The sequence below is a fragment of the Corythoichthys intestinalis genome, chromosome 19 (genome assembly GCF_030265065.1).
Source record: "Corythoichthys intestinalis isolate RoL2023-P3 chromosome 19, ASM3026506v1, whole genome shotgun sequence".
NCBI classification, from domain to species: domain Eukaryota; kingdom Metazoa; phylum Chordata; class Actinopteri; order Syngnathiformes; family Syngnathidae; genus Corythoichthys; species Corythoichthys intestinalis.
Genome location: NC_080413.1, coordinates 36,091,904 through 36,119,333, shown reverse-complemented (window position 1 = coordinate 36,119,333; position 27,430 = coordinate 36,091,904). Strand labels below are relative to the sequence as shown.

General features: G+C 38.3%; 1 protein-coding gene across 1 annotated transcript; it reads right to left on the bottom strand.

The window, feature by feature from the left end:
• Positions 1-2,012: 2,012 nt before the first annotated feature.
• On the bottom strand, positions 2,013-27,426 carry ppil4 (peptidylprolyl isomerase (cyclophilin)-like 4). The gene is made up of 13 exons (XM_057823463.1): positions 27,315-27,426; positions 26,968-27,035; positions 26,814-26,878; positions 26,617-26,734; positions 26,322-26,464; positions 17,805-17,901; positions 17,525-17,641; positions 17,339-17,463; positions 17,188-17,254; positions 13,025-13,136; positions 12,865-12,961; positions 12,591-12,720; positions 2,013-10,522 (listed from the first exon to the last, which is right to left on the bottom strand). Exons 1-13 carry the CDS (start codon positions 27,424-27,426, stop codon positions 10,328-10,330), a joined length of 1,446 nt encoding a protein of 481 aa, XP_057679446.1. The 3' UTR covers positions 2,013-10,327.
• Positions 27,427-27,430: the final 4 nt, after the last annotated feature.

Sequence of the window (27,430 nt, the reverse complement as noted above, 5' to 3'; positions counted from 1 at the left end):
AAGTAAGTGGAATAATCTGACGCATTAGTCAGTTAACTAGTCTTTAACACTCAAAACAAGATGGAGAAAATAATTTGACTAGATTCAAGAAAAATAATCTGATTAAGACGTTAGAAATTTGCAGTGTCCAGAATGCATTACTTGCCTCTGCTGTGTGTGACTCAGGCAGTCTTGTGAGTGGATTGTGGTTTGGTGCATGTTGAACTGATCATCTAAAGACTGCTGTCATGCTAAGCATGCTTACTTGACTGACATCACTTGTCCACATGTACGTGGTGAAACTGATGTGTTTGTTTTTCACGAAGAATGGTGGTCTTATAAGGCAGGTGCAGAACTGGACGAAACAGCGTCGACTGCGACATTTGGAGGATAAATTAAGTATATAATCATGGGCTTGCATTATCGGTTGAATTTAAAAAAAACATTTTTATCTGGATTATCTGTGTGACGTAATAATTGCCATTATCGGCCGATAATTATCGGTAAACGATATTATCATACATCTTTAATATATAGGTTTTTTTTTTTCTTTCATGTTTTACAGTATGATTTTTTTTTTTCCACTGCTCGTCGTACCCGTTAAAAATATTGAAAATCTTTTTTGAAAAATAAGGGCAAACCATACGAGTTGACAAGTATGGACAGCCCACCAGAATCATTTTGATACTGACTGGAATTTGACAAATAAAGAAAACACTAAAAATGCAAATAATACACAAAAACGTTTAAACAAACATTCAAATTTTGACAGACATAACCATGAGGCTGCAACAACTAATCGATTTAATCAATTAATTAGTTGCCGACTAATTTGATAATCGATTTTTGCCGGCAACTATGAGCAGTCCCGTTTGGGTCCTTGTTTGTGTGTAATGTGAGGCTGCGCACTCTAACGGTCACCTATGTGTTCCTTACGACACCCACCACATGGTGGCGCCTCTTTTGTTTGTTTTCTTCTTCTGTTACTACTCACTTTTTACTTGAGTCAATTGTGACCGTGTGTGCGTGGCCCGTTGCACTCCCAAGTGACGAGTGGTCCAGCTGGATTTATTTATTTTGTGTAATAAAAGTGCATAAGTGGAAGTATGCTCCCTTTTTTACTTTTTATGCACACTGCCACACGTTACAGCGCGCGGCAGTGATTAGAGCAAGAGAGTGAGTTCACTGCTGCTGCTGGGTTACCGAATCAATAATATTACAAAGTGTGGAGAGTTAGATTGTCTTTTGTGTTGTTAGATCCAGTGTGTCTACATCAGAGGTGATTATATGAAGCCAACTGTATTGTTTGTATTCTTTGTTGATGAGACATTACTACTTAGCATGGAGCGCTAAACTATTTAGCAATTATGCTAATTAGTGCCTTAAAGGGGATGTAGTGCCCTGGGAAAATTTTAATATTCCATGATTTATCCATAAACGCATGCCTTTTGTATTCATATCATGCCACTTCGTGTAATTACACACAAGAAAATGAGAGAAATTTGGCTCGATTGTCAAGCTAAAACGACCGGCGCCCGAATTCTGGCAGATTGTGTGCATGACGTCACGACAAGTGAAGAGAGTCCCACCGGCCACTAGGGGGACAGCGCCTGTCTGCATCAATAGAATTCCTTAATTTCCTTCTAGTGAGGGGAGAATTAGGGGTGATTTGAGCTGTTTATGCTGATGCATTGTGTTCGTCCTGCACATATTCCAGGTTCCCTCAAGAAGAAACACCCCTCGTTGTCAATAAAAGAGAATTCAGAATTGACAGTGAGGGGTGTTTCTTCAACAAGAAAAAGGCTCAGTGCTTTAATACTGAATGGCGGCGATGATGGCAGACAATTTCGTTTCTAGTTTCAGCGACGAATCCGACGTAGAAGGACGTAACGAATGTTCATCTAATGGTGACGAGGAGAGTTACGAAGCTTTAATCGGTGTTTTAGGTTACCAATTTGAGCCCAAACCAACGCCAATGCAGCGTAATGAAACTGTCATTGAGGGCAGCAATGACACTGATGAAACATCGGCAGCAGATCGTGTGGGAAACACCAATGATTTGTTTTGCATTTCTTTTTGTGAAGCTGATACACCGTGACTGCAAAATAAAGGAATGCATAGAATAATTATCATTTATTGCGCTATCATAGCTTTTCGCTCTGCCAACAGACACAAATATGAATGGGATCAGAGGATTTGTTCTATATATTTTACGAACGATAATGTATACATGTGTCCAGTCCTGTATCCAATGCGTAACATTTTTTTATTATAAAAGAGTACTCACTCTGGCCATTTCGAGCTTGGCTACTCCCCTCCTTTGCTTAGCCTTAGCCTTCTTTGCTAGTCATCATCCTCTTTCTTGATATCTCGGGACATTTAGGTCGCTGCGCGTGTATGGTCGGCACCGCATCTCCTTTGAGCAGCAATCTTTTAGCAAAATCCGATTTCACTTGTCCATAGTTCGAGAAGCTTTCAGGTGGAAAATGCGCACCACAGAAAAGCGTGCCGGAGGCTGTGTCTAGAAAATTAGCCCTCTTTGCACGGACGAACTTTACCCATCGTCTGCGTAGTCCAGCTTTTTTTTTCGCGTTCGGGAACTCATGGATACTGTATTCCGATAAATAGCTATTTGTACACTACATAGCACAGCAGTTTTGAACCATTTTTGAGATGTTTTCGTCAAACAAACCCCAACGCTACTCTCTCGTCGTTAAAAAACAAAGGCACCTGGCTCCGCCTCGACTGTCAATCACTTGTCGTGACGTCGCCGCCCCATTCGGCTGTTTCCGGAACACTTTCGGGAATGTTCGTCATTTTCGATCTATTTTCGATAATTGCTCATTAATGTGATTGATTTTTTTTGTTAACTTTATCAATATTTGTTATCTTGGCACATAACAGTTCTATTGATGTCTCACACCCCCTTTGCCGCTACATCCCCTTTAAGTGTCCATTGTGTTTTGAAGAAGCATATTTGAATGAACATGACTTATCTGATTTGTGTACTGAGATTTTTATTTTTTATAGTCAGAACCTTTATTAAAAACAAGTTATATGTATAGTACTTAAAACAGTACAGTAGTGGACTATAGCATACCTGTCAAGTTGTACATTTTCGGCGTAATTTGTACAAGTGAGCAATGATCTTTAAATGTGTACGCCGTACGTTCAAAATCTGCACGTTTTTCGTGCGTTACGTTTTTTTCCCCTCCGTTCGGATTTTGACACCGTTTCGGGAACGAAACAATGTGCGGTACTACGTTGGTTGAATGACATAAGAAAAGTCAGAGACACGGAGAGAGAAGACTGTTTGTTGTGACGCTGTAGCATACGCAATGCTAGGCTAGGTGACTCCAATATTTCCTGACTGTAGCCGACAGCCTACAATCTACGCCTAGATATCACATGCATATAGAACTATATGCCAAACGACAGACTTGGCAGTGTTAGTAAACAGCCGTCATTTTGAAGCAGTAAACGTCTCAGACAGGCTCTGTTGTAGTGGCGAACCCAAGTAACTTTTTATATAAAATACTCCTAAATCGGCAAATTCTTGACTTGAATCTATCTTTAAATGATGAAACAGAAACAAAACTTTCACATGTCAAAAGCTGACAGAAGGGAACTAATGCAAAAACAGGAGCAATTTTAACAGTTGATTCACAACAGTAAATGACTTCCAAACATAGCAAAGGTTACTTGTTTTTGTTTTGTTTTGGAAAAAAAAAAAAAAACAAAAACAAAAAACATGAAAGGTAACACCAGTCACTTTGCCAAGTAACTAATTACTCTTACATTCAGGTAACTGAGTTACTAACTCAATTACTTTTTAGGAGAAGTAATTTGTAACCGTAATTAATTACTTTTTAACAGTATGATTAACAACACTGGTCATAAAGATGAAGTCTGCAGAATGAAAAGTGACGAAAGATGAGATTTTAGTCTGCCAATTTGTTGCCGAACACAATTTGCCTGCAACTATTGCAGATCACTTCTCAGAATTAGCAAAAGAAATGTTCCCCAACTCAAAGATTGCATTGTTAAGTTCATTTTATCAATTGACCTCTTTAATTTATAATTAGACACACTAACGAACTACCTTCAAGTCAAACTGAATTGCGAGCTGAAGTGCCATGAAGAGTAGCCATCAAAAGACATGATAGAAATTGCCAAAAAGCGCTACATACAAATATAACAAAAGTCACTGTTAAATTTTAGTACTCATGATGTAGCTGAATTGTTCTTTGATTGCACCGGGTTATATGTGACAATATTACCAATAAATTCATATAATTTTAAAAATTGAGTTTTATTTTCGTTTCATATTGCACGCTATATACAACGTTACAAGATTAGTCACCAATTTGTAAAGGCATACGTCACTGTTTGTAAGATTGCCAACGGCCTCTGGTTGACAGGTATGCTACAGCTAAGTGAGGAAGAAGTAATAAAATATTTTTAAGGAAATAGTCATCCATTGTCTTCATTGTTACTTACAATAAGCCTAACATTTATCCGTTTTTTCAATTAATCGATTATAAAAAAAAAAAGAATCGTTAGTTGCAGCTCTACATAACAAGCACTATAACCATGCAATTCAATTACTGGAGATCATATAATCCCAAGACAATTCTACTTATTGGACTGTACTGTTTTTCTTTTGTTTAGAATTTTTACTTAGTGAATCGGTCACTTGAATGGAAAGAAATGCTCAAAAACCTTGTCAATCCTATGACAGAAACAGAAGATTACGTTGAGAGCAGGGTAGAGTTTCCTGAAGAGGCAGAGAAACTGGATTCCAGAAATTAGGCAACTATTTCATGAGTATGGTATTCATGAAATATCTTGTTTCCTTCGTTAAGATGCTACAAAGGAAAAAAAATATAACACTGAAAAATAATCTTCCTCTGGTCTTGTTTTCTGCTACATATTAAATCAATAAAAAGGAGTAAACTATAAAAGGCCTGATTAGGTTAGCTTACAAATCAACTGTAAAAAATTTAATGACATGATTTATGTCATGTTTACAATATTTGGCATGATTAGTGTAACAGGAATGCAGATAACGATGTTGCAAATCCATACTAATGTTAGCTTTTTCTCAAGCGTAGAAGCTCCTTATCTAGCTGTTATTGCTGATAAAGAACCAATTTACTGATGGTATTATATAAGTATTAAATAAATGAGAAAAAAAAGTTTTTAATTCTGATCATATGCAAACATGGGTTGCATAAGGTAGGGAGACATTCAATCAAGGTTAATCGTTTTATGAAAATTTTGCTCGATCTCTTCTTTTGGAAAACGAATACGGTAATAAAGCTGTGTGTATGTTGTAGGACACACTTTCCACAAATAATTTTTGAAAGATTTTATTTTGTGTCACCTGGCAAATTATCCTTCTTTTGAATGGATGTTAAAGAATCGGACTGGACAGAAAGGGAGTTAGTGACAAAATTTGCTGGATGACACTTAATGAAATCGGTCATAAGCATTCATTAATGCCCATGACAGTGTCATGTCATAATTATCACATCTTATGGCGGTCTTATGACACCACTGTCACATAAAGTCTTACTTATTAACTCAAATAAATCAAAAAGTGAGTCGCACTGGAGTATAAACCGCAGGATTCAAAATGAGGGAGGGGAAGTAGCTGCTTATAGTCCAAAAATTACGGTAAAATGGATGTCTATATGTGTCAATAGGTGTGTTCACTATCAGTTTTCCTCATTTACTAAATACAACAACACATGCTCTGGCTGACAGTGAATGATTTAAGCAAATGAGAACTTTTGAATTGATGTCCACTGTCCCTGAACGGGTTACTCTGCAATAGAAAATGTTTCTTCTGATTTCATGTCAGCCAGTGAGAAATAAAGCGTATAGCACATGTTTTTCAATGGCATGCAAGTCAAATATTTTACGCATAACCATTGCATTTTTTTAATTTTCAACCTGTCAACAGATGACCAGTCCAACAGTTGTCAATTACGCAGTCCTGCATGGTTTTCTTTTTGCAGTCCGAAAAGGGAAATTTGACTTGCTGAACATATTGATCTTTCGGCCCCATTACGTTGACTCAAGGTGTGTTGTGTATGAAAGTGAAATCTATTTAGCAGCAAACTACAATGCAAATGTGATCGTACTGGAATTTTGAGAGTACACCGAGTGAGCCAGCCGCAGAAAGACAGCAAAAGTAAAAAAATGTTAATGTTTATAAAGTATAGTATAGTATGACAGCTGTTTTCAACTAATTTTACGGTGCATAATCCAGAACAGGACTCAGTTTTGCGCTATGACACAAAGTGTTTTTGAATTAAAAGATCCTTTTTTTTCTTAAAAAAAAAAAAAAAAAGACTCCACTTATGCTTGTTCTATATTTAAAAAAAATATTAACACACAGAAATATGAAAGAAACAGGCATGACTGCAATGTTCAACACTGTTATGATTCTACAAGAATAGGCTTCTGTATCATTATTTAGTCATTATGAGAAAATGGTAACATAGGAAGTACACTGGGGCAAACAAATATTTAGTCATATTTAGTTCTTCCACTTGAAAATATTACAGAGGCCTGTAATTGTCAACATGAGTAAACCTCAACCATGAGACAGAACGTGGAAAAAAAAAAGAAAATCACATTGATTTTTAAAGAATTTATTTTCAAATTATGGTGGAGAATAAGTATTTGGTCAATACCAAAAGTTCATCCTTTGTTGGCAATAACGGAGGCCAAACGTTTTCTGTAACTCTTGACAAGCTTTTCACACACTGTTGCTGGTATTTTGGCCCATTCCTCCGTGCAGATCTCCTGTAGAGCAGTGATGTTTTGGGGCTGTCGTTGGGCAACACGGACTTTCAACTCCCTCCACAGATTTTCTATGGGGTTGAGATCTGGAGACTGGCTAGGCCACTCCAGGACCTTGAAATGCTTCTTACGAAGCCACTTCTTTGTTGCCCTGGCTGTGTGTTTGGGATCATTGTCATGCTGAAAGACTCAGCCACGTCTCATCTTCAATGCCCTTGCTGATGGAAGGAGATTTTCACTCAAAATCTCCCGATACATGGCCCAATTCATTCTTTCCTTTACACAGATCAGTCGTCCTGGTCCCTTTGCAGAAAAACGGCCCCAAAGCATAAGGTTTCCACCCCCATGCTTCACAGTGGGTATGGTGTTCTTTGGATGCAATTCAGTATTCCTTCTTCTCCAAACACGAGAACCTGTGTTTCTACCAAAAAGTTCTATTTTGGTTTCATCTGACCATAACACATTCTCCCAGTCCTCTTCTGGATCATCCAAATGCTCTCTAGCGAACCGCAGACAGGTCCGGAGGCGTACTGGCTTCAGCAGGGGAACACGTCTGGCAGTGCAGGATTTGAGTCCATGGCGGCACATTGATAGTAGCCTTTGTTACTGTGGTCCCAGCTCTCTGTAGGTCATTCACTAGGTCCCCCCATGTGTTTCTGGGATTTTTGCTCACCGTTCTTATTATCATTTTGACGCCACGGGGTGAGATCTTGCATGGAGCCCCAAACTGAGGGAGATTATCAGTGGTCTTGTATGTGTTCCATTTTCTAATAATTGCTCCCATAGTTGATTTCTTTACACCAGACGTTTTACCTATTGCAGATTCGGTCTTCCCAGCCTGGTGCAGGTCTACAATCTGTCTGTCTGTGGTGTGCTTCGGCAGCTCTTTGGTCTTGGCCATAGTGGAGTTTGGAGTGTGACTGACTGAGGGGAGAGGTGTCTTTTAGGGCTGGGCGATATGGCCTTAAACATGTATCACGATAAATTGAGCAGATTTATCTCGATAACGATAAATGACGATAAATTCGCCCAAGCGGACTGTTATATAATTTGAAAATCTGAATCAATGCATGAAATACAGATTAACTATTTCTTGTTGATTTATTTACCAGCATTCAATTTGATATACTGTATTTAACAATTGTACATGCAGTCTAAACATTAAATTTATAAAAATTAGGGCTGTCAAAATTATCGCGTTAACTGGCGTTAATTAATTTTTTAAATTAATCACGTTAAAATATTTGACGCAATTAACGCACTTGCCCAGCTCAGACATATTTAAATGTCACTAGAGTGAAAGGCCCACCTGTTAATTGTGTTTTGCGGAGTTTTGCTGCCCTCTGCTGGCGTTTGGGTGCGACTGATTTTATAGTGTAAGTAATTATTGCCATCAACAATGGCGGGCTACTAGTTTATTTTTTGATTGAAAATTTAACAAATTTTATTAAAACGAAAACATTAAGAGGGGTTTTAATATAAAATTTCTATAACTGATTTAGAACTGATTTATTGTTATAATAAACAAATACAGTCCTTATGTACCGCATGTTGAAAATATATATCCATCTTGCGTCTTATCTTTCCATTCCAACAATAATTTAGAGAAAAATATGGTATATTATATAGATGGTTTGAATTGCGATTAATTACGATTAATTAATTTTTAAGCTGTAATTAACTCGATTAAAAATTTTAATCGTTTGACAGCCCTAATAAAAATGTATTGTAAGCAATAAGAATTCAAGTATGAACATTTATAACAGCGTGTATGACTTGAACAATGTACATTGTCAAAATCAATATGCCTGTGCAAACATGTAATTGTAACACAAATGACTTGCAGCTTGAACAGTACACTTCAAAAAGACAACTTATTGTTAATGGCTGCTGTGATATAATTATTAAATACAAGTGTTTACTTTATGGTTTAAGGGTTTTTTTCCCCCCCAGTGCATTTTTTCATAAATGCACGCACAATAAAAATAGCTGGGGCCATTTCTCGGTCATTATAAGTTTCGCCGTTGGATTGTACTTTATGCAGAATTCTTTACCATCACAAAAGCTATCAGAGGAATCACACACACAGACAGATACAAAATAACGCCACATAGTAATTGCTAGATGCAGTCCGTGCCCAATCCACTCATTAAGTTCAGCCGTTTCGACCAAGTTAGAGCCTCTATCCGACTCCATAACGTTCATTTGTAGCGTTAGCCGCTAGCTAGCGTTAGCCTGGCTACCAGTAGAAAGCACTGAAAGCACCATCTCCGGAAATCGTGAGAACAAAGGAGGACAGCGGGTGAAAGCCCGTCTGGATGCCACCAAGAGTCTACTAAATGTCGGTTGAAAGTTTGGTGAACCTCCCTTAAGCCACACTCCATCACGTTTTGCTTGTAGCGTTAGCTGCTAGCGTTAGCTTACCGGGCTTTTGTTTGATTGGCTTCCTGATGATCACGTGACTCCCTACGTAAGCATATTCACTGCTTTCTTAAAGGGGAATGAACATAGACGAACAACACAGAATCAAAGCGGGATGAAAAGACTATTTTCTTGTTTTATTAATTTACCGAATTTACCGACATGGTCAAAATTACGTCGGTCATCGTTAAGAATTTCGGTGACGGTAAATTTTCGGTTTACCGCCCTGCTCTAGTGTCTTTTATACCAATAATGAGTTAAAACAGGTGCCATTAATACAGGTGACTAATGACGAGTGAGGTGAGGTAATGACGAGTGGAGTAGAGCGTTAGAAGAAGTTAGACCTCTTTGACAGCCAGAAATCTTGCTTGTTTGTAGGTGACCAAATACTTATTTTCCACTCTAATTTGGAAATAAATTCTTTAAAAATCAAACAATGTGATTTTCTGTTTTTTTTTTCCACATTCTGTCTCTCATGGTTGAGGTTTACCCATGTTGACAATTACAGGCCTCTCTAATCTTTTCAAGTAGGAGTACTTGCACAATTGGTGGTTGACAAAATACTTATTTGCCCCACTGTAGGTCACCAGAAGAGAAAAAAAAAACGATTTGCTTGAGAAAAAAAAAAAAAAAAGACTGGTATTTTAGAATCAGCATACACATTTGAGTTTTAATTAGCATAAAAATGTGACGCAAGAAAAAACAAAAATTAAGTAGTTCCCTATCCACACAATAAGAACTTTAACACTGCAGTGTAATCAGCAGTACAATCAGCTAAAGTAATTAATAATGTGTAATCCATAGTCCTGAAGCTAAATTTTTCCTGGTACCAAGAAATTTTGCATATTTAGACTTCCAATTTTGTGGAATCAGCGTGGGGCCTTTATTGCTCACAAATCATCAGGGTTCATTGATGTATGCGTGCATAAGCAAAGTGAGAATTTGAGCCCAGCAGTGTCTAATTTCACAAGTGATGTCCCCCCCGCCCCAAACACTACTTAATGGTGTGGAAAACAATTAGCATAATACTTTTGTCCATATGGTGAAGGTGTAGAGTCACATCACCATTTTGAAAGTAGAGTTTTTGCCTTTCTGCGATGACGCCAAATGCGCTTCATCTGTATCTGCTCCTGACTTTGTCCTGAGACTTCCTGGGCGAACGACTCCGACTCTTTCGACTCCTGTCTCGTCTCTCTTTCTCGTGTTTGTCCCAGGATTTGTCGTGCCTGCGATCCCTGTCCCTGGAGCGGGAACGTGAACGGGAGCGTTTTCGGTCTTGCTTCCTGTCCCGCCGGTTGTCCCTATCGTCCTGGAGAGGTGAGAAAGAAGAAAAGGTGTCACAGATCAGATGTTTTGCTCAGAAGTTGTACAATTGGGAAATGCTGAGCTCAACTCACTGTTTTCGACAAATTTAAATGATTTAGGATTTTAAAGACAAGCCAACAGTAGTGTTGTTTTCATCAACAATGACAAAAACGAAAATATTTCGTTGACAAACAATTTTCTTTCATGACGATGACGTCACTATGACGAGATAAAAACGTTGCTCAGGAGACTAGAACATAATGAGACGAATGCCAGTTTTCGTCTGCCGAGACAACAACGAGTCAAAAATGCGAAATAGTTTCGGTCACATGTTCACAATGCATGACATTTTCATTTTGTATGTGGAGTGCGTCAGCTTGCATCGTAGCAGTGTTTGGGTCGTGTCACTCAAGTGAGATGTGCTGTGCCTCTCCCTCACTCTCCCCTCACCAGACTTTAGGATGTGCCTAAAGCTAGGCTGCACTCTATCTTGCTTCTTAGGACACACGGAAAGATATGTTTTCTTATCTTGGTAAGAGAGAATATGCAACGCTGCTTTAGCCTTTAAAGGTCCGTGCTGAGTGATCATCAGAGGCTAAATGTAACTCCTAGTATTAAGAGTTAGGGTGCAACGATACAGGGAAGTCAAGGTTCAGTATGATTTTCGATAAGAGGGACACGATTTTTGGTTCCATTCAATATATTTAATGCTCTGAAACAAAAAATACAAGTGGTATTTTCTTTTTACAAAGAGGGCGTATACAAAATCGAGTATTCTTGCAGCCGTAGTTAGCGTAGCGTTCACGTTAGCCTTAGCTTCAGAATAGAGAGCGTCCTCTTAAAACACTGGTCATTAAGTCTTGAGGAGAGCCAGTTGGCGAAATGGCATTTAGCTAATAGCCCAATTCAGCTGTTTTTTTTTTTTAGTAAATGAGCAATTACTGGGAAATACTGATTGCTTACAACATCTGGCTGGACTCTAAGAATAGCAACAACAAAAAATCCCAGACTTTCAAGTGTTAAACACTCGGACAACATTTTTTTTAACATGCAGTCCGTGGCTTCCAGGTGGGTTTAATTGAAAATAATGTACTGCTTTTCCCGCTAGGTGTGTATTATAATCCCCAAGTTGGTGTTGCCCTTGTAGATACTCCAATACGTGCTCGTCTGTCTATGTTCATTAGAAATTGTTGCAAACCTTTATTTATTTTTGGACTAAAACTTTTGAATTTTATAGATGGAAACATTTTGAGTACCGTTTGTATGAGATTTCGTTGACTAAAACTAGAAAAAAGACGAACACATTTTGAATTGACTAAAATATGACAGACTAATAAGTATTTTCGTCCAAAAGACTAAAACAAAAATTAAAAGAAATGTCAAAAACAACACTGGCCAACAGGAACCAGTTAGGCCTCGTTTAATGAAGCCAAACGTTGACTATATCATAAAATTCAAAGGAGGAACAGGGAAGTGTGTGCAAGATAAAGTCCTGCAATAAACAAGACTGGCTATTGTTTTTGCATGACTGAGCGGAAGTCAGACTTCTGCTTACGAATACTATTAAGGACAATAATGAATACAATCTTGGCCGAAATAATGAATGTCATCATTAAGGGCAGGGCAAAAAGTTAAAAAAAAAAAATCAATGCGGCAATAAATCACTTTTTATAGCAGTGAGCTACAGTGCAGCATTGAATTATGAAATAGTTGCCGTCATCTGAAATGCCATTTTTAACATGCTTTTAGTTTTCCGTTGTACTTCCTTGTCATTTCATTTGTATTTTTAAACCACTTTTCTTATGCCGACAACCACAGGTTGGACTGGGTACTGAACAATCATGTAGCAATTTTGTTCATGTCTTTTGAATGCATGCCCGAGCTAACTTGGGTGGTTAATTTGACTAAACTAACAAAATAAAATAAAATTTAAAGTATTGTGACAATTTGCTTTACAAAAAAGTGACTCGTCATACAGCCCAGATGCAAAGTCACAACTGAAGAAACTCTAAAATTATGTTCATTTGTTGTGTCCTGCTTTAAGACAGGTAGAGTTTTACAAAGCACAGTACCTTATATTTTTTGGATTTGCTCGATTCGTCATCCGAATGATGATGATGATGTCTCTTCTCTTTGTGTTTTTTCTCAGAATGACGATGTTCTTGCTCCTCATCTTCATCCAAAAGAAGGTCATATCGGGAACTTTGAAGTGTTAAGGTCTTTATATATTTCTGTTGTCAATGGGTGTTCAAAAGAGGCGCCACTTAAAATATGGAAAATACAGTACTGTGGTGCAAATCAGTTCTGAACAAAGGTAAAACATCTCAGGTATACATTTTAGGATACTCTTGTTTGGGCTTCACTTGATCTTTCAGAGTCAGTTTGGATCGCTTCTCCAAGTCGTTTTCATACGCCTTGAAATCTTCTTTGGTGTACTTCCCACCTATAATGCATTATGATTAGAAATGTAATTCAATACAAGGAATTTAAAGCCATTTGGGCGTACCTTTTCCTTTCCATTTGATCTTGGACACAGACTGGCTGAAGTCAACATGAATGCGCCGATCGTCTATGAGCACATTGTCCATTTTAAAGTAGGCCTTCTCGCAGTCCTCTTGCTGTCAACACAAAAAAAAAAAGAGAATCAAGATGGCTTGATATTACGGCTGCAGCTATTGATTATTTAAGTAATCGATTAATCAATCGATTAATCGAATAACAAACATAAAATGCTTTGCAGAATAGTTGTATTAGATGTGAAACAGAAGTTTACAGTGATAATAAATAGTATATGAACATTTTGGAATTTCTCACATTCCTAAAAAAATGTGATCTGATCTTTGTCAAAATCCCACAGATGAAAAAACAATGTCTGCTCTAACTAAAACTACCCAAACATTTATAGTTTTTTCATATTTTATGAGGATAGTATGCAAACAATGACGGAAGGGGGAAAAATAAGTAAGTGAACCATAATATTTAATATTTTGTGCCCCCCCCCCCCCCAGCAGCAATAACTTCAACCAGACGCCTCCTGTCGAAAGTTTGACCTGCGCATCTGTAGGCACCAGAATTGAAGAGCATTTAATGCAAATCCAAAATAAAGTACCTGTTTCTTCAAACTCTATAGAATTGCACTTTCATTTCACAAGGGCAATAAACGCTTTTAAAAAATAAATTAAAATATCTGAATGCAAACGGTAAAATAGGATAAAAAAGTAAATAAATGAGGATCTTACTACAAAAGTCCAAGCATGCATGGAGGAGAGCTAGGAGAGGAACACTAGAAGCCCATCGATGGTTATTTCCTTCAGCCCTAAAATTAGCTACCTAAGTAGCTAACGGTGAATGAGAGCGATTCCTGAGCTTAAGATAGCGTAACTCTTACAGGAGGCAAAACTGAGAAGCATACAATGGACACTCACACTCTCACACAAACTCATCCAGAAAAATGAGAGTACAATCATGGAGAAAAAAAAGTACACATCACCCAAGGGGAGACTTAGTGCAAATACTTTAGTTCCTCTCTGGCCCCCACCCCAACTGTCTCAATGCTCTGTCTTCGTGCGCCGGCCATAAGAAGCAGTCAACGGCAGAACACACACGGTTTATTTCTCCGCCACCGCCTTCTCAAAAAATGTCGCCTCTCTGACCTTACAGCTGCGCCCACACGCAAAATTAGATAAATTATGTTTTAAAAAAAAAGAAAAAAAAAAAAAGAAAAAAAAACGTCACGTTTACATAATTTTTAATGCCTCAAACATTTAATTTAATGTTTTTTAAAGGCCTAAATTTGGACAAAATCTATTTAATGCTTTTTAATGACAGGCATATACCCTGATTCAACATAAAACATTTGGAGTTCAAATGTGTAATTAGTTGAATTGATATGTAAATTTAGTAGAACAAATGAACCTAAATTGCATATCAAAGGTCTGCAAGCTTAAATGCTATAAAATGCCACCTTTTTGTCTTTTTTTCACAATTATCTTAACAAATCAGTCAAACATTTTTCAACAAGATTTCTGCCAAGAACTGCTAAATATACCGTATTGGCCCGAATATAAGACGGCCCTGATTATAAGATGACCCACTCTTTTTCAAGACTCAAGTTTGAAAAAAGACTTTTTGAACACCAAATTAATTTTTATACAGAAAATAACTACAGTACATCCGAAACAAATGATTATAACAATATATTTGAGAGAAAAAGCATGTTATTTTGACTCATTCAAATCTTAATATCTGAACATTTAAATATGTAAACTAAAGTGCAATCACATTTGTAAATGAATGGCTCCTGGTTTTTGAAATGTATACAAACCAATCTATTGTGATAAAACAAAAACAAAAATGCAATAACTGCATGAACCACCAAAGTGAATTCTAATTGTAACTGTAGTCTTGCAATAAAATAATGCAAAATGGTTAAACTAGTAGCAGAGATCTGTCATGACAGAACATTGCTTCAATGATATCTGGCGCCATCTACCATCGTGAATGGGGAGAGTAGCTGAGATCTGTCATGACAGAACATCGCTTCAATGATATCTGGCGCCATCTAGCGTCGTGAATGGGTATAATGTCTAGACCGCGAATATAAGACGAGCCCCTCTTTTTTCAGTGTTATTTCAATGCAAAAAACACCGTCTTATATTCAGGCCGATACGGTACTTCTAAATTACAAATGCATACATAAACATGATAGCTAAAAAAAAAAAAACAACCTCAAGCCTCATGTTTTCCTTAACAGTGAGCAGCTGCTCTTCAGCCAGACAATATTCACAGTTGCCACCAGAGGGCAGTGTATCCTCGCAAATCAATAAAACTAAATACAACACTTTCAAAACAATTCATTCTAACTCTACTGAAACGATTCATCGAAGCAGCAAAACGAAATTCAAAGCTTATTTCTAATCTAATTGCTTGATTTAATTAATCGTTGCAGCACTACTTTATATAAATTGCAGCATATGCTGTACATTTGGATAAGGCTGGCTCCACTTACTGTAATTTTTGTACTATAAACTGATTTTTTTCCTTATTTTGAACCCTGCAGTGTATATACCCTACCCACCGACGTCACAAAACCACGTGCTCGCTGTGTGGTTCCGCCCACTTGTCCGTCATTTTGTCTCTGTATTAGCATTGTTTTCAATTGATCGAGGAATTTAAAATGCATTTCATGGAAGACCCGGTGCTTTCTGATGCCGTAAACTCACTGGATGTGTTGCATAAAAGGCGTTATGTGGAAAAGCTTCGTTGTATACAGTCGCCAGATCCATATTTGATGCCCAAATCGATGTTTTTCGACCCACTGTCTTCGCCCTGTCTGCCTGACATCTGCTATGCTGATATTTACAATTATCTTGTCCACACAAAATCAGCCTATTCTCACGAAAATTTGAAAAACTTCAAGAGCTTGGAGGCTTATAAATACTTCGTTGCTGGTTGGGTGAAACAGGTCCTCGTCCACGAAAATTCGGCAGGAATCTATCTTGTGCTTGGAAAGGTGAGTTACGAAATTTTCAATTCAAAATCTTTTGTTATTGCTAACATCTACTGTCAAGTCTAATGTATTTCATGTCGTTTGTCAATGGAGTTAGGGCTTTTAATGTTTATATGGTTTAGCGATAGCACTCTCACTACATACATACATGTATGTTGTCGGCGATTAGCCTAGCAATGATCTTAATTGTGGTCATTTGTCAGCCCCGTAGACGAGGCCAGTTTCTTTCACTTGGTACCAGCTAAATATTATTCAAAAAATAACGATGGTGGAAGAAAGGGAAGTCACAAACATCTTGAATTTGAAACTATGTCGTACTATGTCGTATGTTGTCGGCGATTAGCCTCGCAATGATCTTAATTGTGGTTATTTGTCAGCCCAAAAACCTCTAAGTATATCTTAAATGCATCTTACCGGATATAAAATGACTACTACATAGTCTGTGGTGATTTTTTGGTGCCCAGTTTTCACGTCGAATTGCAGCCGTCCATTTCGCTCTCCTCTTTGGATCCCTCGGAATACAGTAAAACTTCAAGTCTCTCCTTCCATCTTCTCTGTTAGTGCAACCAACAGCCACACACGCCTTCACCATTTTGATTATTAATGTTAAGGAGCAGAAAAACACGCCGTAAATAGGAGAAATGTACGTAGCCGTAACAGGTTAACACTATGTTTTGACGGACAAGTGGGCGGTACCATTCAGGAGAGCGGAGTTGTGACGTCACGTGGGTAGGGTCTATAGCCCAGTGTTGCTTATATGGTGAATGGAAGTACACTTGCAAAGCACCTTTACATCTTAAAGGCACGCAAAGCCCTTTGACACTATATCCTCATCTACCTACTGGTGACTCAGCATCAGGAGCAATGTAGGGTTCAGTCTCTTGCTCAAGTATACTTAGATGAGGTCATCAGGGCAGGAGATTTGAACCCATAACCTCTGGGATGCAGAGCGACTACTCTACCACTGAGACATGCCGGCCCAGTATATGTGGATTTTTACATTATAATGAGCTGAGCATCTTTCAATATTAAACTTGTTAAATTCATTTAGTTACAGCCGGCAAGCAAATATTTTTGCCGATATAGTGCTGGAGGAACTATGTTGCCAGGAAGAACTGAAAAATGGACCCAATATGATTGTACCAGTATAGCCAACTCACCTTTTCAAATTCAATAAAAGCATAGCAGAGTGACTCCCCAGTCTTCCAGTCACGAATGATTTCACAGCTGTGCATAGTACAACCAAAAACAGCAGATGAGACCAGCAAAATTTCACACAGCATATCCACAATAAGAGAAACTCTGCTTCACCTTTTAATAGGTCCAAAACGAGAAAAGATGATTTCAAGATCCTCATCTGTGGTCACTGGGTTTAGTTTGCACACAAACAGCACGTCCTCTGGAGGCCTTATGTCTGCATCAGGCAGGTCGCCCACCTGAAGGAATGCAACTCAGGGAATGAAGTAGTAAAAATGCTACCTAAGTAACTTGACTTACCATCTCAAGCAGGATTGCGCGGGTTTTGGCTTCTTTCTCCTTGATCCGCTCCTCGACTTCTTCAACTGCTTTCCCATCAGTCTCGTCTATGACTTCATCTGCTCCAATCCTTCCACTCTGCAACCAAAGAAATCAAAAAGTTGTCCATATTTATGTAGCACTTTTCCTTGCCACAGAATTAAAAAGAAGACCGTAATGTATGTTTTGAACTATTGGTTGTCAAGCATGTGAAACTTGGAGGATATAAAGTCACAGAGTAAACAACAAAACCTTTACTCACGTCTAGCTGCTCTTTGGTGGGCTCAGGAGACCGATCAGGAACTGGAAGATCCAGCGGATCATCAAATGGGTCATCAAGGATCACAGTATGGTTTATTCTGAAGCAAAATTACATCACAACTGATTAGTCATAATCATGACCAAAAGTACAGTGGACCCTGATCAGTGTTTCCCACCAATGAACGAGACTGTGGCGGGCCGCCACAGTCTCGTTTGTGCCCGCCACAGTCTCGTTTGCCCCCCCCCCTCGCCGAAAAAAAAAAAAAAAAAAAAAAAAGATAATAATCAGATGAGTCTGTCAGCCGATTACACAGCTGTAGCCCACTCCACTCTACTAACCGCGCGAGCGAGAGCGCGCGCGTGCGTGCACACACACAGACACACGCGCCAACAGGTCGCGCTCATAGACGGGACTATTAGCCTGGTACACCAGACTCATAGCTGTGCTATGCAGGCATGAAAATCTATCACCTTTCGGCGAAATTCGCCGTTTTGAAGTCAAAAAGGGCGACCTACGTGAATTGCGTAGATCCGAGGAGAAATTCTTTTTGGGAGTGGGGGGGGGGGGGGGGGGGGGTCGGGAGGTTTTATTTAATTATTATTATTATTATCATCATGTGATTAACTTAGTACGTAAACTGAGCACTTAAGAAATCGGTTCTTTAAAAAACGAAACGAAAAAACGAAAACCAATCATCGGCCCAAGCTGCGTTCCATAATTCCAAACGCGCGCACTCCTTACTGTACATGGAGTGCTCGGAGAGCCTTTGGTTGCATTGCAAAGCTGCGAAAACAAAAAGAAGGCCTTATCCACACCGGGGCAGACCAGAGCGCAGCATACACACTTGCCTGTATTTGCCAGCAGATTGAATTTCGTGAGTAATGGTTTCAATCGTTTTCACATTTTGCGATATAAAAAGTTACTGCCATTCGTTGCAGCTTGCGCTGAACACTGCCAGAGCTAGCCAAATCTCCCATGAAAAAAATAGCTCGCGTTAAATTGGCGTCAAGCATGTGTATTTAGCGGTAATATAAACGAAGAAACACACTGTTGAGTCAAATTAAGCGGCATGCTCTCGGATGGAGGGGGCGCCTCACATCGCTCCCGTTGTCCGCCGGAGACGCGTTATCTTCGGCTGGAATTTGAGCTGACGGCCGGTGTCGGCACAACACCGGCCCGACGAGTCGTGGGAATGAGTCTTGCTTAAGCTTTTCAGAAATACAGGGATCCCTCGTTTTTCGCGGTTAATGGGGACCAGAACCCGCCGCAATAAGTGCAAACCGCGAAGTAGCGCCCCCCCCCATTTTTTTGTGCGTGTTCAATGCATTTATTCAGATTTTACATTGGAAAAATAGATTTATATAAGATATGATTTTTTCACTTTTTTTACCAAAGTATAATTTATAAATGGTTTTCAAGCACTTCAAAATGTAAGAATTATGATACGTTTTAAACATGTTACTGCCCCACCGAATTATTTTTAAACAAGAATAAAGTAGTAAGAAAATGCTTGGCTTTATTAAATGCTTCATAGTGAGTCTACTCAAACCCTCTCAGGCTTTGGTAAACGGTGATTGACACATGTGCAAAGTTTTTCTTTTTATATATATTTTTTTGTTTGAAGCAACTTATTTGATTGAACAATAAAGACACAAATGTCCTAGCCAAAATGTGGCCCAAACGCAAAACAACATTACTTCAATGGAAAAATTTGTTTCAATCAAGAAAAATAGTTTTCAAATGTTTTTTTTTTTGTCTCAAATTTATTTTTCCAATCAAAAACAATTTTTTTATTGAAGTTACTTTTTTGGGATTAAAAGTATATACTTTATTTTGATTGAAGCAACTTTGTTTTTGATAGAAGTAACTTTGTTTTTTGATTGAATAATAAAAACACAAATCTACCTCCATCGTTATTGAGAGAGAAAGAAATTAAGAAAGCTTTAAAACTAAAAGCCACCGGGGAGTCTGTTTTTTTTTTTTTTTTTTTTAAATATTTATATTTCATTACATAGACATGCCTCGTAGGGAAGGGAGTTTGAGGGATTAAAAAAAGGAGTTAGATGAGGCTGTTAAAGGCAGTGGATACCTCATCAGCTGGGTGAATAGCAGACCTGGTAATAACAAGTTTGCAAGGATAGTCGGGTATTAAATACAATTATAAACACAATTACATTGTTATTTTTCTATAAGATTTTATGTCATTGCTTTATTAATCATTAGGTGCTAGAGTTGTTAAGTATGGATAATAATGAAATAATAGTTTTAAGAAAACTGTGCTGTTGGTGGCTCAGTGACCATCTGATGTGGTTTGTTCTCAGATGAACAAGTTGAGGAAGGAAGTTCTGATGCAGAGGTTGAAGGAAGAAAAGAGGCAGACTGACCAAGTCACAGCCAGAAAGTGTTGATGACAGTTTTGATTTCTATTCACTGTTGCCCCCTCCCAATTAAAGTATGTCACAGTCGCAGCCAATTATTATCTAAAGCTGGTTAAAATTGAAGCTATGTTGTTTTAAGGTGTATTAAATACTTGTTCATGTGCCCCTTTTGATCTACGAGCACCCGCCCCTCCACCGGTCTCTGCACGGCCCTGCTGAAACACAGTGTGGGTCGACAGAGCTCAATATTTTGTTGGGGTGTACAGTGTACTGGAACATATTTCCTCCACACCCTTCTCACCTTTTTAACCCCTGACCCATTTTCATGCCTGGCTATGAGAGTATGAGTCTGGCCACCATTAAGCAGAAAAAAATTTCCAGGGCGGAGCCAGCCACAGCAAATAGACAGCGGAGCAGGCCAATCAGCGACGGGCTGACGCGACGTCGGTTAAGCGACAAGAAACTAGCAAGAGACATTTCAACATATTCAACATGGCTAGCGCGAGACAGACTGTTGGTTTTAGCGACTCGATGTGTTTTTGGTCATGTAAAACTGAATTTACCGTGGATTGGAACATATTGCCGCTGAGTCTGGTGTCCCAGGCTACGGGACTACTGTCTGCTGCATTCTGCTGCATTTGGCGCGATCCGGCGACACCGCATACAGCCATTTATATTACATTCAGTGGTCTCAAAATGCCCTAAAGAGATACACCAGGCTTGAAAATGTACACACACACACCCTACCCCGAGGGTCAGAGACCCTCCCACCACAGTCTCCTAAAATCCTGTGGGAAACACCGCTGATTGTACGAGCACTTCACCTTATGGGTTTTTCACGATACGAGCATTGTCATGAGAGAAAATGAGACTAATGATGCGAGCAAATTTTCACGATACGAGCGATAGTCCCAAAAAGCCTCTCTTTCACCAGATGGTATGACAGATCCGAAGCATTTCGGCGTCCCGCTTGGGGGTAAATGAGGATCTCTCATCAACTGCCTCCTCGTCATCTCCAGTGATTGAATTTTGTATAGAAATGCATCCGAATAACTTGTAATTACAAGTGAACATTAACCATGTCCACCAGTTTATTTACACCCAAAATTTTGTTTTGTTCATGTTATGCTATCGTTTTCTTTAATGTTACGGTGTACGTGTGGCTGCACGTTCACCCTCTTCTCCTGTTTGGCTAGCTCGCACTTACGATAAGTCATATATGCTTGTATATAGGCCTGTCACGATAACAAATTTTAGTGGGCGATAAATTCCCTCATAAATTATTGCGATATGCGATATTATTGCCCCCCAATTTTTTAACCAATTTACTATAACACTGTAAGAATACATATATATATGTATATATAAATAATATTAAGTAATATTAAGTACACCCATTTAAAAGCAATAAACATTTCCTCTTAAATTCAAAAATACTTTTTAAGAAATCCCAACTGAAAACAATAGACCATGCCTCTTTTAAGTAAAAGACAACAATATCAATACTGCACAGAAACACAGGATAAATAAAATGTCTTTTTCAAGGATAGATAAAATTGCACTTCAATAACTTAAGCATTTAGGCGCAGAGGTATAAAGTTGTAGTAACACAAACAATTGCACTTCAACAACAACAGAGAAAAATAGATTAATTAAGTAGCAGTAACAAAAATTTGGCTTCACTAAGGGTAGGTTCATACTGCAGATCTTAATGCACAAATTCGATTTTTTGTCATTTCTGTTTTTTTGGTGTGGCCGTTCAGACTGCCTTTGTCCATGGAGCCCGTTCAAGTATCAAGCATACGTACTAATTCGCAGTCCGAGATGCGCTCAGCAAAGTGACCGCATGCGCAGATGCATCAAAACAAATTATACATGCTACCTGTATGTCATTCCAAGGTGATCATATTTCGATTCCCAAAAAAGAGGACACAAATAACAGACATTAATAATCCCCGTTTAGTCCTTTATTCAAAGTTTATAAGGACTGAAAGAAGGCATACACGCACGCACATAAGCCTTGACTTGTGTGCGTGACATGACATGGGTGTGTCAATTTGCCCCGTCTCGGCGATGTAAGCAATACTGAGATATTGCTCATTTGCCGCATAAAATTAAAATCGAAAATTGTTAGGCTTATCCTTTTCTTCATTAATTTTTTTATGACTGTCTTCAAGCCCGCTTCGTGCATAAAAGCAGAGTTAAAGCTAGAAGCTAATGCACAGCTACATCGCTCCCGTCCTGCCTGCTGCTTTCGCTTTGCTGATGTCATTGCTGGATAGATTCCGATTCGGGAGACGTGAAAGTTCAAACTGCCAGCCACATTCTGGAAAAATGTGGCCCAGATCGGATTTAGACCACATACAAAAGTGACCCAGATCAGATTTGAAATGGTCCACTTCTATGCGACTTGTCACGTTCAGGCCATCAAGTTAATGCCTCATTTGAGACGGAAAAACACGAAAAAATCGGATTCATGCATTAAGACCTGTAGTATTAACGTAGCCTTAGGCTAGGTTCAGATGTGTGAAACGAACATACCCAGAAGTCAATAAAACAGAGTGAATCCTCATCACAGCATATTGCGCTGTTGGTAACAAGGAAGCCAAGCTTTTAACAGCACGTCCGCCGCACATCTGCTGCACGCACGTGAGGCGATAAATCGCTGCGGGAAAATTACCGCCTTTATTTTCATTTACCGTGGAATGGAATTATTGCATATTGCGACAGGCTTACTTGTATATAAATAACATTGTTGGTATACTTTTAATTCCTTTTTTAAATTTAGCCTTAAAAAAATTGCTGTGAATTATTATTTTAGGGAAACAGGAAGGGACCTGTAAATGTACACAAAAGACTGAATGCCCTGACTTCAGTGTCCACTGACGGCGCTGGATATCCAGTCAAAATAAATTGGATGTCCAGCACGGTCACTTGTAGCCAGGGGGCTAACTTAGACACTATTCTAATGGAAGATTTTGGTAGCAACCTCTTGGTTCCTTTCCTTTTCTTAAACGGTGATACCTTTTTAAAACGGTATACCGATTCTTGGATACAAAGTATCGCGATACATCACTTTTTCGAAATATAGTGATCCCTCATTTTTCACAGTTAATTGGGACCAGAACCTGCCGCGATAAGTAAAAAACCTGGAAGTAGCGCACGCTAGGCCTGAACGATATATCGTTTAAACATCGCCATCGCGATGTGCGCATGTGCAATAGTTCCATCGCAAGGACGTGCGATAGTTTTTTAATTTCATTTTTTTTAATCCACAAATGTTTGTTTTGAGGAAGGAGAGGGGAAAAAAGCGCACAGCTTCTCTTCCCTTCCAGCAAGTCATCGGCTCCTCCCCCTCCCCCTGCAACAGCGGAGTGGAGGGAGGAGGGGCCGAACAGCAGAGCGGAGGGAGGAGGGCCCATTCTCAAAGTGAAAGCAAGCAATCAACACGTTGGAGGAGCAAGGAAGACTGTATCCAAAAGGAGTTTTGGAAGTATTTTGGCAAGAGCAAGACTATAAGGGACAAAAAACAGCCCTGTCGACAGTGTCTCGCCATGGTTGCCTCAACAAGAAGTAATCCGTCAAACATGTGGGACCATTTAAAACGCAGGTATCTATGCATTCCTGCTACGAGCTCCCCATCAGAGGCTTTTTAGCACAGGTGGGAACATTGTTACGTGCCAACGTTCTTGTCTCAAGCCTGCTATAGTGGATAAACTAATAGTCTTGGCCAAAAACCTATGAGACCCAGTTGAGAATTGCTGAGCAAGGAAGGTGGACGATATGCAGACAAATACATAACACAGCTGAAGGAATGTCTTTTCTTCTTTTTATTCATGTGACAGCTATCAGCAAGGCAGGAAATTTGGGAGTTAAAATGGTTCTGTTATTCATCAGTTATTTGCAGTTAATCAGTTCAATTATTTACAAGTTCAACTGAGTTTGTTTCTTTTATATTTAAATTTATTGTAAACCGTATTTTTCAAATAACTATATATAGTACAGCTGCACATAAAGTTTTGATACTTAATATTTTTGTTGAAATATTTTTACAACTTTGTTGCGGTTTTGCAGTTTTATATTGTTATATTTTGTGTAAACAACTCAGGGGACTAATGCACTTGCACTTTTATTAGTCAGATTTAATATTTAAGTTCAAATATGTTGACAACTTTGTTGTTTAACTGAGGTTTTTATGTATTGTTATAGTTTGTGAACTCTTTTGTCATATTTAATATTTTTGTTCAAATATGTTGACAACTTTGTTGTTTTACTGAGGTTTTTATTTATTGTTATAGTTTGTGAACAACTCTTTTATTTGTCATATTTAATATTTTTGTTCAAATATGTTGACAACTTTGTTGTTATTTTACAGAAGTTTTTATTTATTGTTATATTTTGTCAAAAACTTAGGGGACTAATGCACCTGCTCTTTTATTTATCATTTAATGTATTTGCTGCTGTTGAAGTGTAAAATATTGTATTCAATAAATGATCTATTTTGTGCAGACATGACTTCCTGGATACCTTCATACAGAAATCTTCATCATTCACAAATTAAACGGTATTATATGAATACACTGTGGTCACGGTGTGTTATGTGAAGTATTTCCAAACAGCTATTCAAGTCATTTAGTGAAAATTTCTTTAAAAAAGATAGATCTTTTTTTTTTTTAATATCGCAATATAATATCGCAATATATTGCAAACCTAAAAAAAATCGCAACAATAGTTTTTTCCAATATCGTTCAGGCCTAGCGCACGCTCCTCCCATTAAAAGAGAAAAAAAAAATCTGTGTGTTCAATGTATTTAGATTTATCATCGGAAAGAGATACATATAAGACTTTTTTCTTCCTTCACCCCCCAAAAGTTTATAAAAAATGCACATATTAATAAATGGTTTTTAAGCACTTCAAATGTAATAATTGTGATAAGTTTTGAACATGTTACTGTCCCAACGAATTATTTTTAAATAAGAATAAAGTATCAGAAAATGCTAGGCTTTATTAAATGCTTCATTGAGTCCTCTTACTCCACTCCACTGCTCACTTACACACAATGAGTTGCCACAGCAACTGTTTAACAAGTTAAACAATGATTGACGCATGCGGCTCTTTGAAGATTTGACTTACAAGCATCTGGGGCTAAATCAAACCCAAACATCTTTCAACATCGTTAACTTTGAAAAACTACTCCAGTGAACGGCCTGACGAACAAAGAGCAGGGAGAGGGAGGGAGCGAGCCAACACGATCGGCTAGGAACAGCTCATCTGTATTATTACCGTATTGGCACGAATATAAGACGGCCCTGATTATAAGACGACCCCCACCGTATTGGCCCGAATATAAGACGGCCCTGATTATAAGACGACCCCCTCTTTTTCAAGACTCAAGTTTGAAAAAAAGACTTTTTGAACACCAAATTAATTTTTATACAGAAAATAATTACAGTACATCCGAAACAAATGATTATAACAATATATTTGAGAGAAAAAGCATGTTATTTTGCCTCCTTCAAATCTTAATATCAGAAAATTTAAATATGTAAACCAAAGTGCAATCACATTCGTAAATGAATGGCTTCTGGTTTTTGAAATGTATATAAACCAATCTATTGTGATAAAACAACAAAATTGCAATAACTGCATTAACCATCGCTACATGCATTAACCATCAAAGTGAAGTCTGTAACTGTAGTCTTGAAACAAATCTGAATAAGGAAAAACATTGCAATAAAATAATGCAAACTGGTTAAACTAGTAGCTGAGATCTGTCATGACAGAACATCGCTTCAATGATATCTGGCGCCATCTAGCGTCGTGAATGGGGAGAGTAGGTGAGATCTGTCATAAAAGAACATCGCTTCAATGATATCTGGCGTCATCTAGCGTCGTGAATGGGTATAATGTCTAGACCGCGAATATAAGACGACCCCCTCTTGTTCAATCTTATTTCAATGCAAAAAAACACTGTCTTATATTCGGGCCAATTCGGTATTTTTTTAATTGAAAAAAAAATCTGCGATGGACTGAGGGCGCAAAGTTTGAAGCGCGAAGAAGCGAGGGATCACTGTATTGTCAAACCCCGAATTATGTTGGTCCACTGTACAACATCAATAAGACTCATCATTTGACTCACCTGATGTCCTGAAATGGGACAAAGTCTGTATCGACAAACGTCTCATTGATTTTAGACAGCACATCCAAGCCCTCTGACACTTCCCCAAAAACGGTATGCATGCCATCCAGGTAATCCAGGTTTTCACCAGTGGTAATAAGGAACTATGGGAGAAAAGAAAAACTTTCATGACTGTTTTAAAACAATGTTAAGCCATTCATGACGGCTTTATACTCAATGATGCAATGTTACGCCATTCATGACTGCTTTAAAACAATGTTATGCCATCTGAAAGTTTTGTAATAATTGTACGCACCTGTGAACCATGTTGGTCACTCCCATTATTAACCATAGAGACTGTCCCCTTTTTTCTGTGTTTAATGCGCGGTGCTTTCTCTGAATCGAAAAAACGGGCCTGGTCCCCGTAAAGTTTGCTAATAACACATAAAAGAGGACATTGCTGTGAATTTTCTATGTTAAGGAAATGTAGCAAAAGAGATTTTAATGACTCACCAGTAGACCGACTCGCCACCCCGCCCTGTTCCAGTAGGGTCCCCAGTTTGGATGATAAAATCTCTCTGTAACAATAACAATTAAAAAAAAAAAAAAAACAATAAAATTCACAAATAATTTTAGAAAGATGATAAAGACCTCGTAGGTTACCTACCTGTACATTGTGGATAAGGCAGTAGTTGTAGTATTTTATCTTGCATAATTTCAGAAAATTGAGACAAGCTGCAAAAAAAACAAAAAAAAAAACCACGTCAAATATTTGTTGTTACATTCGTAAAACAATTTCACTTGCCCGCCTTTCCATTAGCAAAATAAAAGAAAACTCTTCAAAAGCTTGATACCCGTGATGTTTATTAGCAGTTAGCGAGCAAGCTAACAACCTCTAGTTCTGCTCGCAGATATTTAGTCTTAATTTATTAGATTTTACCAAATGGCTTCACTGAACGATATTCAACACATAGCAGGGGTTGCTTTTAAAGACAGAGTTTCAAGTTTTATCACCTTTCGGCCTTTCGTCTGTGAATAAATCAATCACAATATCGCCGAGCGTCGTTTCAAGAAGGACCGCCATGCCAACGCGTGTAATCTCGCGAGAAAAACAATTGGTTGACATATCA

Bases quoted from the DNA above. Each gene is read 5' to 3' on its own strand.
- ppil4 (XM_057823463.1), bottom strand. From the start codon at position 27,426: ATGTCAACCAATTGTTTTTCTCGCGAGATTACACGCGTTGGCATGGCG. The intron at 17,902-26,321 runs GTGAGTCAAATG...ATTTTGCTTCAG, and splicing joins GTCCCATTTCAGGACATCAG to AATAAACCATACTGTGATCC. The intron at 17,464-17,524 runs GTAAGTCAAGTT...GCATTCCTTCAG, and splicing joins GCGCAATCCTGCTTGAGATG to GTGGGCGACCTGCCTGATGC.